The sequence below is a fragment of the Periplaneta americana genome, chromosome 9, assembly GCF_040183065.1.
Source record: "Periplaneta americana isolate PAMFEO1 chromosome 9, P.americana_PAMFEO1_priV1, whole genome shotgun sequence".
Taxonomy (NCBI): Eukaryota; Metazoa; Arthropoda; class Insecta; order Blattodea; family Blattidae; genus Periplaneta; species Periplaneta americana.
The window spans coordinates 163,485,803-163,505,458 of record NC_091125.1 but is presented as its reverse complement, the minus strand read 5'-3'; the positions used below and the strand labels follow the sequence as shown (position 1 = coordinate 163,505,458).

At 34.4% G+C, this 19,656-nt stretch overlaps 2 protein-coding genes across 2 annotated transcripts in view; one reads left to right on the top strand and one right to left on the bottom strand.

Moving 5' to 3' along the window:
• Positions 1–1,358: 1,358 nt before the first annotated feature.
• Positions 1,359–7,008, bottom strand: Fsn (F-box synaptic protein). The gene is made up of 3 exons (XM_069836307.1): positions 6,395–7,008; positions 5,882–5,972; positions 1,359–2,584 (listed from the first exon to the last, which is right to left on the bottom strand). The coding sequence occupies exons 1-3, from the start codon at positions 6,974–6,976 to the stop codon at positions 2,490–2,492; spliced, it is 768 nt and encodes a 255-aa protein (XP_069692408.1). The 5' UTR covers positions 6,977–7,008; the 3' UTR covers positions 1,359–2,489.
• Positions 7,009–7,129: 121 nt separating this feature from the next.
• Positions 7,130–19,656, top strand: part of Dp (transcription factor Dp) — a 151,723-nt gene continuing 139,196 nt past the window's right edge. The window contains exons 1-2 of the mRNA XM_069836300.1: positions 7,130–7,523; positions 18,839–18,957. Coding sequence (XP_069692401.1) covers positions 7,475–7,523; positions 18,839–18,957 — 168 coding nt within the window. The 5' untranslated portion in view covers positions 7,130–7,474. The remainder of the gene's footprint in view (positions 7,524–18,838; positions 18,958–19,656) is intronic.

Sequence of the window (19,656 nt, the reverse complement as noted above, 5' to 3'; positions counted from 1 at the left end):
TTGTATATAGAAATATAAGCTGCAACAATTTAAATTCCAGATTAGTTTATTTTTTGAAGGGCCCAAATTTTGAGAGGGGAAAGGATACAATAATTCACTAAATTGGATATATCTCTGCCATTTTTAAAGATAAATTCAAAATTTCTAAAAGATTTTACTTCTAAAAGCATTGTTTAAAATGTATTTACCACAATTTTGATATTTGTTTTTAAAATGTTAAAATAAACAATTAAGCTATATTTTTATAGAAATATGGAGACATTTTTCAAATGTAACGAAATAACAAATTTCTATTCCAGATATGTTTCCTAATGGGCTAAAGAATGTATGTAGCAAATATTATGTATGTATCGTTAATGGTTCCAAAGATGTAGTACCGGTATAACTTTTTTTTTTGTGGAATAAAGCAAAAAATTGAAGTAATGAGAAATTGCAATCAAATTTCAGCGTAATTTTAAAACCCTATGCACCTGAGCTTTAAAAATGACGTCATAGCAGTTGACAAGACCATAAATGCGCATTAAATTATATGCAATGTATTTTTCACATATCAAATGGTATTTTAAAGGATCTTTTTTTTTTTAATTCTCTGGTTTTTCATATTAAGCATCCTCTCCCCTTAAATTTCGTACAAACTATTTATTTATGCTATCATTTATTTTTTCAGTGATATAAAATATCTATTTCACTTCTCTTTTAATCACATAATATAACCTTAACTACAGATTACATTTTGGTAGATTCAATAATTTTCTCGTTTAGCAATAGTGTCTAGTAGGTCTCTACACCATATGTAATAAATACTGCCGCTGAATTCCGAAATGTTCTGTTTTTTCCTTAGTTTTGTTTTTATAGGCCTATATGTAGTTGCAAAAAAATTGTAATAATATCAATTCAGTTAATTTGTTACGTTTTGCTGGAAGTAGACAAGAACTTTCACACAGTTAAAACATATAAATAAATAATATAACCTTTGTCTCCTTCTCACCACAGAGAGCATTTACAAACTTGTCCTTCACTCTCTTAACAGAAAACTTCGAGGAGTGGAGTGGAGTGAAAATAATAGCTTATTTCCTTAAGATATCAGGTATCGCAGCTCTGCTGAAAAGCTAGTCAAATCCATGTTCAAGATGTTAACTTTGAACCTCATCAACAATGAAATTTTAGAAATGATATTCTTTTGTCTCACAAGTTATGACAAAATAGTTAATATAAAACATATACAGTTCAGTAATAGAATCATGACACCCATTTCATACTCGTAAAACCTTCATTTTATTCTATATGACTAACACTGTTAGCATCGATTTCAATCTGAATATAAAAGAGGATTTGTACAGACAAAAAACATAACAACGTAAAAATAACACATTTATCACAGTAAAACAATTCATGGTATAAAAAGGTTGCACTATTATCATCTTTAGTATATCCTCAGGTCAATAAATTAAAAAATATAATATCTAAATGTGTTCGTATAACATGTGGCAGAAGTTTGACCCTGGCAAACTAAAGTCTTTTTTATAAAAAGAAAAAATAAATAAACTATGCAATCTAAACAAAGATCAAGAGAAAGTGACGACGACAACAACAGTGCAACCTCCATTTTGTTACGATGACTGATTAAAATCAAAGACTAATGTGAACTCTGACAGGGTACGGTAACAAGAAGTCCCAGCATTGCAATAGAAAAAGATTGAGTCTTGCAATGCCACATAGTTACAGATCTTTCACCTATACAGATAAATATACATCTTATTACAAAAAAACGTTATGCCAACGATACAAGGCATTAGCGGCATTATGACGATAATATGTGCCTCCGAAGAAGAGAACACTCGAGTTATGAATGATACAAATGCATCCGTTGGCACCCGATGAGATGAGAACGATTCAAATTGTCACTACTTCACTATCGACCATGTAAAAATTGGTTGTAGTACAAATATCAAGAAAAAATGTCTCTCACTACACGAGCCTGTTTTGCACTTGAACCTCATCCATTGCACACTGGAATAATACATCATATTAAAAAATTTCTACTTTCTCTATTCCATGTGCAAGAGTAAAACTGTAAACATTTTTTCTAAACTTTGTGACAATAATATACAAGATAAAATATCACTGTTAAGACACTGGCCATCCCTTGCTGAATCCAACACTCATAAACAATGGACAATGTCCAACAATAAAACAGCAGGGATCATTATTCAGTGTGCAATGACAGTGCGAGAACAGCAACATGGAATAGGGAACCCGAGATGCACGATTAGTATGGGGCACCCGTAGCCTACAATAGGAGGCAATAATATATTAATAACTGGAAAGAATTTCATGTTGGCGGGCCAACAAGTCCTGGAGCATTATGGGTAGGAATTGTATCTGACATCCACTTTTCTTCGCTGATGTGGATTCACTTGTACAGTTTAAACACTCCACTGCCATCCAGAGAAGAGGGAACTCTTATTAACGTCTAGTAGATATTGTTGTTACCCGTCAAGTGGGGGCCCGAGGTACACCATGGAGACTTCCGTGTTTCCGTATACTGCTGACACCGATGGATACAGTCTTTTGTCTGGCAGACCTGATATCAAATAATCACATTATTAGTTCATTTTATTTGTCCTCATTCTAACAGAATGGTATTTACATCATTAATTAACACTCTTAGATAGAAACTGTTCATAAGGCAGCATGTGGCAAGCAATATTAACTGCAATTAAGTGTATTTTAAAGCAAATAGTTTTAGTACAGAAATAGAGTTGGAAATGATGCCTATGATTGAAATTATTATGGGACACAAATATGTATTCTCTCGACTCTTCATACCACTTAATTTCTGTATTAATTTTCACATATTATTATTATTATTATTATTATTATTATTATTATTATTATTATTATTATTATTATGTAACGCATATTAAAGTGTATAGACGGTAGTTATCTTATATGGCATATGGTGCTGCTTCTTTGTTGTTTACTTCTGGAAAATAACTATTAGCACAATATGGTATGAGTTAGGTTATATTTTACACATTTCAATTCGCAACTCTTAATGCGAGGAATCTGAATCAAAAGTACTGTCATTATAACAGATAGAATAACGAAGACAATGTCATTTATCATTATATTTATGTTGGGAACACTGATAAAACAATTCTTGCGATTATCTTTTGTTTTGTAGATCTGAAATTGCCAGTGCATTTAAGAGCTAACAACACAAATTTTAATTTATGGGGTTTTAGATTATGTGTTTGCCAAAATACAAAATGAAGAATAGTTCCTTTGGCTCTATCATTTCTCTAAGTTTATATTTTTCTAAATAATATAGAATGGTATGCTCGTAAATACTTTCCTTTGTCAACATCATCAGGTGGACCACTGTAACTTTCGAAGCAAACAGTTGGGTCGATCACTAAGCCAATATCAGAATTGCTTTTATAGGCAAATACCCTCAGTTATTCTATTGCTTCCATTTCCTGCCAAACCAAATAGTTTCTCAGGTACTGTGAATCCTACATCTTTAAAGGATCCAACAATGCTTCATGAATATTTCTGTTAACCCAGAGCTTCCTGAACTATTTCTTAGACCAAACATTCCGTCCTTCTGGAAGGAGGTCAGGAACATCTGGGTTAAGTATCGATAATAAACCTTTGTGCGAGATCGTGCGTATTTGCTTGCTTTCCGCACACAACCAATACGCAGTAAGTGTGAAATACCACATTCAGTATTCCCAACATAACACACATAACAATTTCCCTATTCTTACCGCTTAAGCGTCACATTCATTTTACTGCTTTAGGCTTTTAACATATTATTTTTAAAGACGTTCAATATAGTAATAATTATAAATTGGAAACTTACCACTGCAATTTCACCTAAATTGCACTGTTAATTGTTTTTAAATATTTGCAAAAATTAAGTAAACTCTACAACACCACAAAAGTTACTGCATTTGTAATGCAAGTAACATTAAGGAAGCCGTGAAAAAATCAACAAGATTCTAGACTCATCATAGACTGGGGGGAAAAAAAAGACAGACGTATATCACGGCCTGCTGGAGTATAGTAAACACAGAAAACATTTTATAGGAACAATGTTGAAGATAGATATATTTGTTTTCCAAAGTTGCCGTCATTGAACAGAAACCAAGATGGAGATTTCATTGCAACTAATTAGAAATTCCTCTTTCAGGTATGTAATAAACTATCTTCGCACAAAATAATGTACGATACATGAGCGGTATGTTTGTTTTCATGTTCTCAGAAATTAAAAAAGCTCAACTACGTTTCGCTTTTTCAATCTTTTCCTCGAACATGAAAACGTCAACATACCGCTCTTGTAACGCATATTACTATTGTGTTGTACTGTAAACTCTTCTGTATATATTTCAGCTAGACTGTGACTATAATTAAGATTTTATAGTACTATTAAGATTTCTTTTGACATGTTCCGTATTCTAGCTGTGAAGTGATACCATATATGAATACCATGGTAAAAAGGTAAAGGTACCCCCATAACATGCCATAAAGGCACTTGGAGGGCATGGAGGTAGAGCCCCATGCTTTCCATGACCTCGGCACTAGAATGAGGTGGTGTGGTCAGCACCACACTCCTTTGACCGCCTTTTACCCCCAGTAAAGACCCGGTACTCAATTTTATAGGAGGCTGAGTGAACCTCGGGGCCGTTCTGAAAGTTTGGCAACGAGAAAAAATCCTGTCACCACCTGAGATCGAACCCCGGACCTTCCAGTCCGTAGGCAATCACTGTTGTAACTTCTATATTTTTGTATTTAGCCTATATATTTCTATAAATTTTTGTCACACTCATTGCTATTAATTTTCAATAAGGCTTATAATATGTGTAACATTCATTTTCTTTTATACAAAGAACACAAATTACTGGAGTATAGCCTACTTTATCCTCGTGGCAATCCTCTAATGAGAAAAGTTTCTAATAAAAGTAAGCTTATTACTATAGTCATACTCTTGGACGAAACTATATATTAATTGTCGATGCAAAATGCTTAAATGTAAGTATGAGAATATAAACAAAATGAAAAAGTTGATTACACTACACCATGCTCTAGCTTAGCCTAAATATAAATAAATAGTATGTTTATAACATGTTCGTCGAATGCTGTCATACAGTATTTCTTTTATTCCGTATGCTTACGGTGTTACTGTGCCAGTTGAAAGATTACGGACTGCAAATGGAAAACTAAAGGGAAAATTTTAAAATGGTGGCTTTTCGGATACCAAAGGGGACGGAATTTTGATGCGTTTTTAGCTGGAGTTAGAGGAACTTGAAGTTATACATAAATAATGGTCAAATCAAATATTGCACTCCAAATTGTTTCACCTGTATTTTAATCTAGTCTATGTACAACATTCACCTGTATTTTAATCTCGTCTATGTACAATACAGAGTGTTTTAAAGACAAGTCGATGCAAGATGAAAAACAAAAATTCGAATAAACAACTCCTCTGTATAGATTACAGACTAAAAGAGTTCGTAACACGTATTAATGATTTAACGTAGCATAATGCAAAATAGGTCTATCCAAGATCAATATGTGACAAATGAATAGGCTACATTTAAAATAGCTATAGATTTAAGTTTTGCAATATGTTTCTGGTAAATATATTCATATGAATGGTTTGTATATAGGGTACAATATCCGATTTATGCAAGTCCCTATACTTTTTTTTTTTTGTAGATAACAAAATTCAAATTTTCGTATTTAATGTTTACATATGCTGGAATGCCAATTCTTTTACTGTTTACAATTTCACTATTCACACAGCTTTCTCCACCGCAAGTAAATTGTCATAAATGTGTTAAGTAATAAAAATTTATGTTGTAAAGCAACTTACCTCTAAATGCTACACCAAGGAACTCATAGTTTTTCTCAAATGATAATGTATTATCATCACAATCCAGAATAACTCTTATCCGTTCACCAACCTATAACATTTAAATTCGCCATAAATCGATAAATGAAGCCGAAAACACTTAGAGGTACTCTAAAAGTAGTGTGTATTATTAGTAGGCCTATAGATCTAGAATTAAAAATACACTACATACACAACTCTCCCATGATTACAAAATCATTCTTTTTACTGTTAACATGCGCAAAAAACTACCTTGTTACTTTATTATTACATAAATAACTTCATCTTGGATAAACACATTGTAGAAACGCAATACTGTATTGCAATATTGCACACACTGAACTTAGTGCAAGTACTGATTGTTATACAAAAGTTCATGTCAGGTTATGTGGCCATATGATTGTCAATTCAGTCATCACTATTAATTACTTAATATCACTGGAACCATGGTATGTCATTAATCAACAAGACTGGACACTAGGCCTATATACAAACCTGATATTTTGGTGCATTATTAAGCAGTGGATAATTTCCCTGGGAATCTCCATTATGGAGAAGATGGTTATCAACCAAGTTCCAACCCCAACTCTGGTCGTCAGAACCTAATAAAGCAACATAACCATGACACTGTAAAGGAGCTTCTTTGGTTGCTATTCCAATAACTGCCACTGTCCCAAGAGGTCCTTCCCATATCACTTCCCATGCATGCCTACCATGCCGAAACCCTATTTTCCCTCGCGCAGCGTCCGTGCTTTGGGCTACGGGATTACGATGCAACGTAAAGCCATTCGGTTTTATATAAACGTTCCTTGAGCAGTCATTAGGATTCCAGGCATGATAAAAAGCTCGTAATTTCGCTTTATATGTTGGCACAGATGATAGTAAGTCCGACTTGAGGGCTTCTTCAGCCAACTTACGGATACAATGTAACCTCCACACATCATTATTTTCGTCATTCAGAAACCTGTACCAGTTTTTACACACGAGAGAGCAGTTCCTGAGATCATGAAGGTCGAGATACGAAAATATGACTTCTAAAACATTGTCTGGTAGCGTCGCTGCTATTTCTTCTACCATTTTGCCGGTTTCAACTGGAATAAGGAACAAAACAAGGAACGTCAAAAGGAACCAAGGCATGATTGGTCTAGTGCTAAACACGTTTCCGGTTCACTGTCAACCATTCCTCCGCCAAGTTTCGAGTGGAGACCACGTGACAATGCCTAACCAATCAGCTGTTTGGCTTTGTGCCTGCCGCCAAGCTCATCTCAGGTGTATTTGCACGAAACAGCTATATTTTCTAGATAGATTTTTGCGTCACTTTAAAGTTTATTTTGCTTTTATATGCACTGTGTAAAAGATTAGATATTTCTTTACCCTTAAACGTTATTCATTATCACTTTATTAAAGCGTATTCTGCCGAATTCGTTAGAAGAAATGTTGTGGTATTGCAGTCGCCATTTTGGTCAATCGACGAAGACTGCCCAAATCGGTGGTTCTATGATCTACTGATTTAAAAGACATTCAACGAAAAGGATTTAAAAACTTCGCCACTATCAAGACTGGGGGGATTCAAAAATGACACAACAAAGTAACACAGTGAATTTCTTGATTCAAGATGCCAATGGTGAGTAGCCCAAGTTTTGCATGCTATCAGTACGTTGGAACGAAAACATTGAACACGAGTTGAATTTGCTTTTTCATTATTTGATATACATTTCATTACTAAATAAATGCGGTGGTTTTATGTTATTTTGCAAGTAATATTGCAGTGTCACGAATTTTCTTTAGGCTTTTACAGAGTCTGTTAAGCAGCATTTACCTCAGATAAACAGTAGTAATATTGTAGTTAATTGACCTGGTAACTGAGTGGTTATAACCTACATTTTCAATTATTTTCAGTGGTTTGTTATAAGACATTAATCATGCATTGATTACCACTTACCAAATTCTTATTTATATTATGGACCCTTAGTATACTCAATTTTACGCGATATAAAAATGTAATCTGAAGATATGCAAGATGTTCAACATGTGTCTCTACCATTGGTCAGCTGATTGTCATAAAATTTAAGTTCTCAAGACACAGCGCAATGTTGGATGTTGATGTGTGTAATTAGCATGTTCATTTTAAAATGTCTATTTGAATGTGAAGTGTATATTTTTTATAGATAATCTGGTTGCGGTAAGATTCTAGAGTAAAAGGTTTAGGTTACGGTAGTTGAAATGTTTTTCGTCATAGGCCTGTAAAGTTTCTAAATCATTCTTTGAAATACATAATATATGTGTCTTCACGTTTTTGTGATAGGTTAATTATCACATATAAAGTGCAATTTAAATGTACTTTAGACCTGTAGGTGGCAGATAAATCGCTACCGGTACCTGCAGTTTAGAGCATAGGCTACACACAGAAAATCGTTTGTGTTATATGTCTTGCATAGCAAGTACTTGCGATATGATGATGGCTTTGTTTTCAAATGTACCTACTTCTAATAAGTTCGTTTTTATTCTGCATAGTCTAGGATGTGTTAAATGTGAACCTAACCTTCATTCCTTTACATCTGCGAACAAATTACGTTTTAATACATATGTTACTTCGGATTTAAATTAGTATTATTTCTCTCTAGCACATTTTAAAGATCCGCCTTTAAGGTTTCCTGTTCGAGATTGGAGGTATAAACAAAATTATTTGAATAGATGACTTGCTGTTCATTGGGGTATTGGTGGTTATTGTCGCTAGAAAATTTTCTTCTGCTATTAATATGTCTAAATGACACACCTGTTTTGCGGGGTGTGTCTATAATAAATTTAAGGAATTTTAACTATTCCAGAAGAATCACAGTTCGAATTCCAGGAGGCCGTACTGATTTACGTGTCTAGAGTAGGCCTATATATATATATATATATATAAAGTCTAGGTTCAACGATTTCTACACACTCTTAATTCAATTAAAATATATGAATGATTTCAATCGTGTACTCGTAAATCTATATAATTACAAAACTCTGTCATACGCCTACATCACATTTTGCAAAGGGACTACTGTTCTCTTCGGAAAAATCTGAGGTTCCGAGGGGAATCTTCGATCACACTACGTAGCATACACTGGGAAGAGGTGGGGCGACTACCAGTGCTTCAGTCATTGAAAATAACCTCAGAAGCACATTATGTAATCGCTCCGAAAGCTATAAATTTATCCAACCTGCCACAAATACCTTCGTTTCTTATATATACTTGACCGATTTTCTCAAACATTTTATTTATTTATTTAATCCACTCAACAATGTAATTACAGAGTAGAGAAAAATGAAAATAACAGTAGTACTGTAATACATATAATAATTTGGTAACAAACTTAAACAGTTACAATCCAATACAATACTACTCAACAAATGATATCAAGCAAATATTGCATGTAAATCTCGGTAAACAAAAACAAAAGTATTTACAGTATGAAGAAAACTTAGATTATATTAAAGTAATAGAGCCAGTGATGAAATGCAAATAACTAGTCACAGATTAGTAACATTAATACAATAACTGATGAGGGACTAGACCCACGTTAAGTCAGAATTAGGAGTGAGTTCGTAATGATAATTGATATGAAATAATATAAGAAAGAAGACCAAAAATACAATATGCAAACCAGTTAACACCTATTTATTAGCAAAATACTTATGGAGTGTTTTGAACGCTACCGGTATTTATTTCTCTCAAGAGTGTGGTTCTATCCTGAAAGATGTCAATATTGTTCAGTTTATTATAGAAGGAACAGATTCTAAGAAGTGGAGAGTACTTATAATAATATGTCCTAGCATAGTTTATATTAAATGTTTTTTTTTTATTTTATTGGGTTATTTTACAATGCTGTATCAACATCTAGGTTATTTAGCATCTGAATGATATGAAGGTGATAATGCCGGTGAAATGAGTCCGGGGTCCAACACCGAAAGTTACCCAGCATTTGCTCGTATTGGGTTGAGGGAAAACCCCGGAAAAAACCTCAAGCAGATAACTTGCCCTGACCAGGATTCGAACCCGGGCCACCTGGTTTCGCGGCCAGACGTGCTGACCGTTACTCCACAGGTGTGGACTTAAATGTTTTACTGGTCCTACAATTCTCTCTTAGTACATGTATTGCTATCCTAGACAGTAGATGACTATTTACAGAACTTGTTAATAAATCATCACGTAATCCAGTGGTACAGTCATATTGCACTACACGTGAGAGCACTACTTTTTTCGGTCCAGGGTAAATCAGTTTTTTTTTTTTTTTTTTTTAATCTTTCTACCAAAAAGTGTACATGCCTGGCATATCAAACTTCTGAACAAACCAAACTTAACCTGTCACAGATCCTCCACCTTACGAAAACTCATCTAATTTGTCTTTCCAGGTAGGCTATATGTATTTTTGTAAAGTTGCACCTTTAGGTTTCATTTCATTGTGAAATAACGCAGCACAAATCAGACATCAGCCCTGTGTGTGCTGTGTAGCAAGATCAGAGATTCAATAAATTGGATGTGAAGTTTCTCCTATCATTTCACTCTGCTCTTGCCTCATTTTATCACTTTAGAATAGCGTGTACAGTTTAATGAGTTCTCAGGCTCATTACTGGTGGAATCAAAACAACTCCAATAGATTCTATGAGATTCCTCACTAATATTAACAGCATCAAAATGACAATAGAAGAAAAAGCACTGATTCAGTATGAAAAACTTATCAGATTACCAGGAAACAATTGGCATTCATATAGTCCTCTCTGTAGATTGAAAACTCAAAAAAGTTTCATATCCATGGTTCAAGAATTAAAACAGAAAATCAATAAGTTATCCCGAATTTAAAAGAAAACTTACAAATTAAACCAAACCCTTTAACTCTATTAAATGTAGAATATAATCTAAATTTAGAAGAATTACTGAAATCAGAAGTAAACACTGAAATAATGAAACAATTGTCTTTAGAGACAATTAATATTAGGTACCCTCCACAAAACTGGCTTCATTTATACACTGACGGATCCTTGATCTCCAGAGAACAAGGTGCCGGTGCAGGTGTTACGTGCTGTCTCTTCTCACTTTATAGACCTCTTGGATATGGAACAACAAGTTTTGATGGAGAAATCATTGCATTAAGTGAAAGTCTCGGGAATCTTCTATGCCACATCAATAAATTTAAGAATGCAGTTATATTGTCAGACTCCAAAGCAGCTATTCTATCAATAGTCCCTAAACACACACCTTCATCTCAAACAGCAGAAATAACTAAAATGCTCTCTCAATTAATATCACTCAATAAAAGAATTGTATTCCAATGGATACCATCCCATTGTGGAATCCTGGGAAACGAGAATGCGGATGCATTAGCAAAGAAGGGCAGCACTGCTACTTACAGACCTGTTACTAAATCTACATATTACTCTGTGAAAAGATTTATTAAATCTAAATACTTAGACTTCAACAAACAAAATTTGATAACGCAATCTCAAGGGAAAAAATGGAACTCTCTGCATCATAATCCACAGTTAATTCCCGATTTACCACGAAAATCGTCTGTAGCTGCATTTAGATTGGCAACAGGCCATGATTGTTTGGCCAAACACCTGCATAGAATAGGGATATATCAGTCCCCTAACTGCCCATTGTGCAACTCAAACCAAGAAATGGATTCGGAACACCTCAAAATCTGTGCTTCAGTGGCTGACCATGATAATATCTTTGAAAAATATTGGAGTGCAAGAAGTCAAATGACTTTATTGTCAAACGCCTGGCATTAGAAAACAACAACAACAGTTTAAAATAGACACGTTGTTATTAAGACTGTCGTTACAGTAACACAGCTCACGTTAGATAATGCAAAAAGGTTTAATAGGTGCTTTAAACTTGTCAGATCTCCAAGCCATGTCTGGGGTCTTCATTGCTGCTAGGTAGGAAGCAATGTGATTCGTGAAATGCTCACTAGTAGCTGATATCGACATCACTACTACTCTACGTCTACATCATGAAAACTGTAGCAGATTTTGTGGTGTCCATTCCTATTGAGCTGTGATATGAGAGAATTACAGATTTTTTCAGTAATAATAGGGCTGATAAGATTTAGTGAAGAACTATTTTCAGGACATAGTAGGAAGAAGAGGAATAAAATGCATACGATTTTCTTTTGATATGAACTTGTTAGCAGAAGAGTTGTTACAAAGGGATATACTGCTGGAGCTAAATGACAGCTTTGAGCATTATGGGATGAAGATAAATGCTAGCAAGACAAGACCACGGTTATCACAAGAAAAATAAATCTGCTAAATGTGCGAATTCTAAATGAGGCAGTAGATCAAGTGGACAGCTTCATATACTTGGGGTGTACTATAAGCAGTAACATGAGCTGCTGCCAGGAAGTCAAAAGGAAGATAGCAATGGCAAAGGAAGCTTTTACTAGAAAAAGGAGCATCTTCTGCGGACCTCTGGAAAAAGAACTAAGGAAGAGACTGGTGAAGTGCTTTGTGAAGTGTGGTGTTGTGTGGGGCAGAAACTGGACATTACAACAAAGTGAAAAGAAACTACTAGAAGCATTTGGAATGTGGATGTGGAGAAGATTGGAGCGTGTGAAATGGATAAACAGAATAAGAAATGAAACTGTGTTGGAAAGAGTGGGTGAAGAAAGAATGATGCTGAAACTGTTCAGGAAGAGAAAAAGGAATTGGCTGGGTTACTGGCTAAAAAGAAACTGCACTGGAAGCAATGTGAATGGAAGTAAAGTTCTGGGCAGAAGAAGATATGTCAGTATATTTTTTCATTAATAATCTTCCTCGTATGTAATCGTGAAAACTTTGTAACTAATTCAACAGTTCATAGCATAAATACACGTCAAAAAATTATTTTCATACTCCATTGGAAAGTCTATCGTGCTATCAAAAAGGAGTGCGTTATATGGCAGTAAACATTTTTAATAGCTCTCTATCGATATAAAAAATGAAACTCAAAACATAAAATTATTTAGAGCCAAATTAAAGAAGTACCTAATTTCTCACGCCTTCTATTCTGTAGGTGAATTCATGACATTCAATAACGCTTCATGAAATTGATACTAAAACTTTGTGTTGTACTAGTAGACTATATTGTAAATCTCGTCTGTATATATTTCATCTAGACTGTGACTATAAATTAAGATTTTATAATAATATTAAGTTTTTTGACTTGTTCCATATTCTAGCTGTAAGCATGTATGAATACCATGGAATGTTAATAAATACAGTACAATACAATACAATGATAAACAACATTAAGATAAATGAATCGTATGCGGAGATGAAGAGGAAGACAGAAAATAGGAAAAATCTGAGAATGCTGGGTTTTCAGTGAAAGACCTGCCCTTGGACAGGAAGAAACTAGGAAAATGAATAAACAATAATAATGTAATAATAATAAATAGTAGCTATATTACTAATAATAATAGACCTATATAAGAATGATTGCACATAATGTGTGTAAATTTTATCACATGTAGGCTTTTATAGAATGTTCTGGGACACTGCCACTAAGTTACTGCAAAGCACAGAATTTGGTTAGGAACGTGTCTCTTAGCTTAGGCCTACATGGTATCTGTCATAGTGTTTAATGCATAGGTGATAAGTATAGCTGACTCTAGGTTCATGAATATCGCATATTTTATAGTGGAAGTCCTAAGCTGCAAAGCATATTATTTTACGCTATGTCTCAGTTTATAGTTGATGTCATGATATCTGTTGAGTAGACTTACTTACTTGCTGGCTTTTAAGGAACCCGGAGGTTCATTGCCGCCCTCACATAAGCCCGCCATTGGTCCCTATCCTGAGCAAGATTAATCCAGTCTCTATCATCATATCCCACCTCCCTCAAATCCATTTTAATATTATCCTCCCCTCTACGTCTCTGCCTCCCCAAAGGTCTTTTTCCCTCCGACCTCCCAACTAACACTCTGTATGCATTTCTGGATTCGCCCATACGTGCTACATGCCCTGCCCATCTCAAACGTCTGGATTTAATGTTCCTAATTATGTCAGGTGAAGAATACAATGCGTGCAGTTCTGTGTTGTGTAACTTTCTCCATTCTCCTGTAACTTCATCCCTCTTAGCCCCAAATATTTTTCTAAGCACCTTATTCTCAAACACCCTTAACCTATGTTCCTCTCTCAAAGTGAGAGTCCAAGTTTCACAACCATATAGAACAACCGGTAATATAACTCTTTTATAAATTCTAACTTTCAGATTTTTTGACAGCAGACTGGATGATAAAAGCTTCTCAATCGAATAATAACAGACATTTCCCATATTTATTCTATGTTTAATTTCCTGTTGCTCCCAGGTATTTCAATTTTTCCACCTCTTCAAAAGATAAATTTCCAATTTTTATATTTCTATTTCGTACAATATTCTGGTCACGAGACATAATCATATACTTTGTGTTTTCGGAATTTACTTCCAAATCTATCTCTTTACTTGCTTCCAGTAAAATTCCCGTGTTTTCCCTAATAGTTTGTGGATTTTCTCCTAACATATTCACGTCATCCGCATAGACAAGCAGCTGATGTAACCCGTTCATTTCCAAACGCTCTCTGTTATCCTGGACTTTCCTAATGGCATACTCTAGAGCAAAGTTAAAAATTAAAGGTGATAGTGCATCTCCTTGCTTTAGCCCACAGTGAATTGGAAACGTATCTGACAGAAATTGACCTATACGAACTCTGCTGTACATTTCACTGAGACACATTTTAATTAATCAAACTAGTTTCTTGGGAATACCAAATTCAATAATATCATATAAAACTCATTCCATATATCATTACCCTTCTGTTATCTCTCATTTAATACCTTCATTGTTTAAATATTTATCTATCTATTTATGTCCATAACAGGGCAAAGCCCCAATTACAATAGACAGTACAGATGAAAAAAAAAAAACATATTGCATACAACACGAAAAAGAGGTAAAACAGATACAAGTGTAATTACAAATTGTTAGTAGATGGCAGGAGATATTTTACTCTGGTGTCTTCGATCAGGAAGGTCTCCCTTGCTAATTCATAGGCCAGTCTTGAGGGTGTATTTTAACAAGCCAGGGGTAACTTAGCTTCCAGGAAGCAGGCTTTATCCTTCTCTATGCTGGATAGTTTGTTGGTGGTAGTTTGTTCCAGGTAATTTAGAAACCGTGTTAGGATTGGTATTATCTTGATATTGTAGAGATCATATTTAGCTGTTTATATTACATTACGTTTTTTTATTTGTTGTATTGCCTTTATTGCAGTCGTGGATCTCTCTGTGACATGGGGCTTGAAGGATGTAATGTTGTCTAAAACGTGATAACATTAGGAGTAATCAGGATATACGCATGTACCAATTTCATTCATGTAATTAGGCATGTAACTTTTCTGAAGATGGTTTATTCAAGCCGAAAACGTTAAAAACTGAATAAACTAATGTGACAAGTTTATAACAACCAATATTTGTTAAACAGATAAGCACAGACGGATCCTGATTTCTCCTAATGTTATTGTATTAGCTTATCGGTCCTCACTATGCCTTTTAAATTTAAAACGTGATAGCCTACCCGGATACTTGAATGTGTTTGTTATTTTTAATGGATGACCCTTGAATTTTATTGTATCCTGTTTTGCTATTCTTCTTTTCCTGAAAATCATTCAAAACGTCTGACTCTCGTTTATTTCGAGTCTGTTTCCATCTGTCGATTTTGATACGTATGGTATTTAGTGCTACCTCTAAGTCTCTTTCCTTCTTGAAGTAAGGACCATGTCATCAGCATACATGTATAGTGCTGTGTTGTTTCACTGCTTTGATGATGTCTGAGACTGCGATGTTAAACATCAAGGGACTGATGGGGTTTCCTTGCTGTACTACCATTCATTTGGGTGATCTCAGCTGATGATGAGATGAAGTCATTTTAAGATATAATATATTTCCAGAATTCTCACTAGTGCTTGTGTCTGTCCTAGGAAGTGTTCGAGTTTTTCCATGAATACTTTTCTATCGAGCAAGTCGAAGGCTTTTTTGTAAAAAATGAAGATATGCAATATAGCTTCCCTCATGGGTGGCTTGGAATGTTTTCTGTGTCTATCATCATACTGTTTACTGCATGGAGTGTACTTCTTTCTTTTCTGAACCTGAATTGTTCCTCCAGTATAAGATGATCGATTTGTGGTATCAGTCTGTTTATGATTTCTTTGTGAGCATTTTTAGAACTTTGCTCTCCAGAGTGTGTCCCTTGGAAATCTAAGTTATCTTTTCCTTTATAGAGGACTTTACTTGTAGAGTTCCTCCATTTATTTGGGCTGTTTTCTAGTTCCTTACATTTGTTCAGTAGTCTAGGAATGTCCAGGTTTCGAGCAAAAAATCCGAAGATTACTTTACTCACTGAAGATTCTGTCGGATTCTGCAGGTTTCCAGTTTTTTGATGATTTAATTATTTCCTCCACTCTTTCACAAGTAATAGTTGTCTCTGTTGGATATGCTCTCAAAGGCCTTTTGGTCACCAATAATAGTAGGCTAATAATAAATTTGATGATGATGATATCATAAATAGTAATCTTCTTGATTTGTTCTCACTAGGAATGTAGATCTTAAGGACTTCCCAGCAATCATGTATCCTATGGATTTGTAGCACATTGGACTATCAACAACAATTCTGTTGAGTTCATTCAGAGAATGTGCTCTTAGCACATCTTTCTTTCATTATGTAATTTTAAAACCCTGTGGTTACTGCACATACAGTATTGAGATAACTGATTCCTTCCGTCTTATATTTAACTAAAATTTCTTGTGCTTTTGTAGGGTTTGATTTATTTTCGTCCACACCTGTGGAGTAATGGTCAGTGCATCTGACCGTGAAACCAGGTGGCCCGGGTTCGAATCCCGGTCGGGGCAAATTACCTGGTTGAGGTTTATTCCAGGGTTTCCCCTTAACCCGATACGAGCAAATGCTGGGTAACTTTCGGTGTTGGACCCCAGACTCATTTTACCGGCATTATCGCCTTCATGTCATTCAGACGCTAAATAACCTGAGATGTTGATACAGCGTCGTAAAATAACCCAAAAAAATAAAAATTGATTTATTTTCTGAAGTTTCTAAGATTTACGGCTATGGGGTCTTTTTCTAGTTATAGAATACATTTCTTGGTTTCTACATAATAATGCGCTGAAATTTGTAGGCCTATAACATTTTTTTAAAGTACTCTTCGTAGTTTGTTATGTCACAACCCCATATTGAATTAACTGTGTAATTTTATGATTGATTAATTTACCCATTGATTTTGATTTTTTTTTATTATTATTTATCTTGAATTTCAATGTATTCATGGTCTTTCTCAGCCTAAAGACGTTAAAAGACCATTAGGCTATTAACATCTGAATGAGATGGTGATAATTCCAGCAAAATGGTCCAGCACCGAAAGTTACCCAGCATTTGCTCTTAATGGGTTGAGGAAAACCCCCAGAAAAAAACCTCAACCAAGTAACTTGTCCCAACCAGGATTTGAACCCGGGCCCACTCGTTTCATGGTCAGGCATGCTAACTTATTCCACAACAGTGGATGGGTCTCTTGTTCCAGCCCTTACAACCTACTTTTCTGACCTTGACGTCGTGCGCGGGCAGCAAGCGCTAGGTATGGAAAGAGAAAGGGTTGTATATATGAATAAGCAACCTGTTGGATTAAGAAAACAGTGGTGCACAAACTTCAAACGGAACGTGAAATTTTATGTTGTTATTTTTATATGGCTTCTTTCTGTTTAATATTATCTATATTGTCTGTAAAACAAAAGTACTAACACTGATTTTTTAATATTGCACTTGTGTTTTAAATCTTAATAACATAATAGAGAGTTAAGAAGGAATATTCACTTAAATTCCATAGTAGTATAATATTATACTGTGTTAAGTAGATGAAACACATCATTCATAAAGAAAGTGATATTCAAAAGAAAGAGACTGAGTATGACATGATAAGTTGGAATTTATATTGATGGTATCTTTAGCCTTACAAAAGTAATCAGTAAACTAATCAAAACAATATTACATTACAAAGCAAAGTTACCTAGGGACTGTAAATGTTTTAAGTGTAACTAATATTACATAACAAAACTCTTATCGCATTATGCTTTTAAGGTGATATTTGTGAGCAACTTCCTATCATCAGAATATTAAATCATTTTCTCGAAATCTGCTGAAGCTAATAGAGCTGACATTTTTACAACACATGGGCATGTATCTTTTGCTTATGATGTAACAGTAGTTGCTTTGTTAATTCATTTCCTTACAAACAATTTCCATGTGAATATTTTCAAAATTTTCAATACACTATCTTCAGTAATACGTATATACGGTATATTAGATTTACGAAAACATTCTGTAAGGCTACTAAATAAATAGGCCTATACCTGAAAATTTCACTTTTCTATACGAAAAGTTGAGAAAATATTTCTTTTGAATAAAAAAATCAAACTTATAAAAAATTAGCATTAAAATTAAAACTTACATTCTTATAATGCACTTATACTTCTCAGGCAAATCTAAAAATTAACATGGATGCAGTTGTAATAAGTTCTCTTCCCTTTATATATTGAATCAGTGCTGGCCATCCCTGAATATAGCTCGACCAAGCATCATATACCACCTCTTTCGTCTGACTCTTTCCTTTCCGCTGTAAAGCGCTCAGGCTCTCCTGGGCTCTAAAGCGTGCGCTTGCTCCTGTGGGCATCAATTGATATAACTGGTATAGGGTATAGTGCTTTCTTTATTGATAAGTCCATCTAAGTCGGTCCCTTACAAGCCATTAACATCATATGAGATTAATCTTATTAAAAGAACTTGTTTTCTTGAAGTAAAACAGCAAAACAGTGGTAATTTGTAACCTTACTCTTGTTCCATTTAATACAAATAAGAGATTTGTCTATCTTTTCAGGACAAGTCATCAAAGTTGTTCAAACAACACCAACAAAACCACAACTGGTTACCTCAGCCATCAGCAGCCAAGCAGCAGTGAAAGCTATATTCAAAGCTCCAACTCAAGATGGAAGCCAAGTGAGTCTATTCATTTATAACTAATACAGGGTTGCCCATAAGTAAGTTGACAAAAATGCATCATTATTGTAAGCAGGTTTCATGTACAAATGTAAAACCATACAGATAACATTTATTAGGAAAATTCTGTAATATCTTAAAGTGTCCTCCTTCCTTTTCAGTGCCAAGGTATCTATTCAGTACACAAACATAAATCATGTCATAAATGTTCTGCAAAAGTAGGTTTTCGAATTCAGACTGATGTTCATCACAAATTTTCACTCAATAAAGTACCTTTTAGCATTCCCCACACTGGAAAGTGTATTAGGGTAATCAATTTCATGTTGAAGTTTTCCGATAAGCTATTAATGTTTGACTATAATACAAAACCGCCTTTGCTTATCATAAAATAAATAAATTTTCATTAACGCTTTCGATACATGTGTATCATCTTCAGATGTGAAATGTTAGATTAATATGATGAAAACCTTGCCTATTAGATGGAACTTAATGTGGTAATTTTCGGGTCATATTAGTGTGATTGCTTGGACTTAACTTAGGTTGATCTATGATATACATGCTATGTTAGGTTAAATCACTGCGAGTCATATGATATATGATCTAAAAAATAAAATAAAACTGGTGGTTACAATTCTTAAAGGCGGTTTTGTACACATATAATTATAGTCAAACTATTAGGGTAAGTAAGACCTGGCAAAA

Bases quoted from the DNA above. Each gene is read 5' to 3' on its own strand.
- Fsn (XM_069836307.1), bottom strand. From the start codon at position 6,976: ATGGTAGAAGAAATAGCAGCGACGCTACCAGACAATGTTTTAGAAGTC. The intron at 5,973-6,394 runs GTTTGTATATAG...TAAATGTTATAG, and splicing joins ATAATGCACCAAAATATCAG to GTTGGTGAACGGATAAGAGT. The intron at 2,585-5,881 runs GTAAGTTGCTTT...ATTTGATATCAG, and splicing joins CCTTGGTGTAGCATTTAGAG to GTCTGCCAGACAAAAGACTG.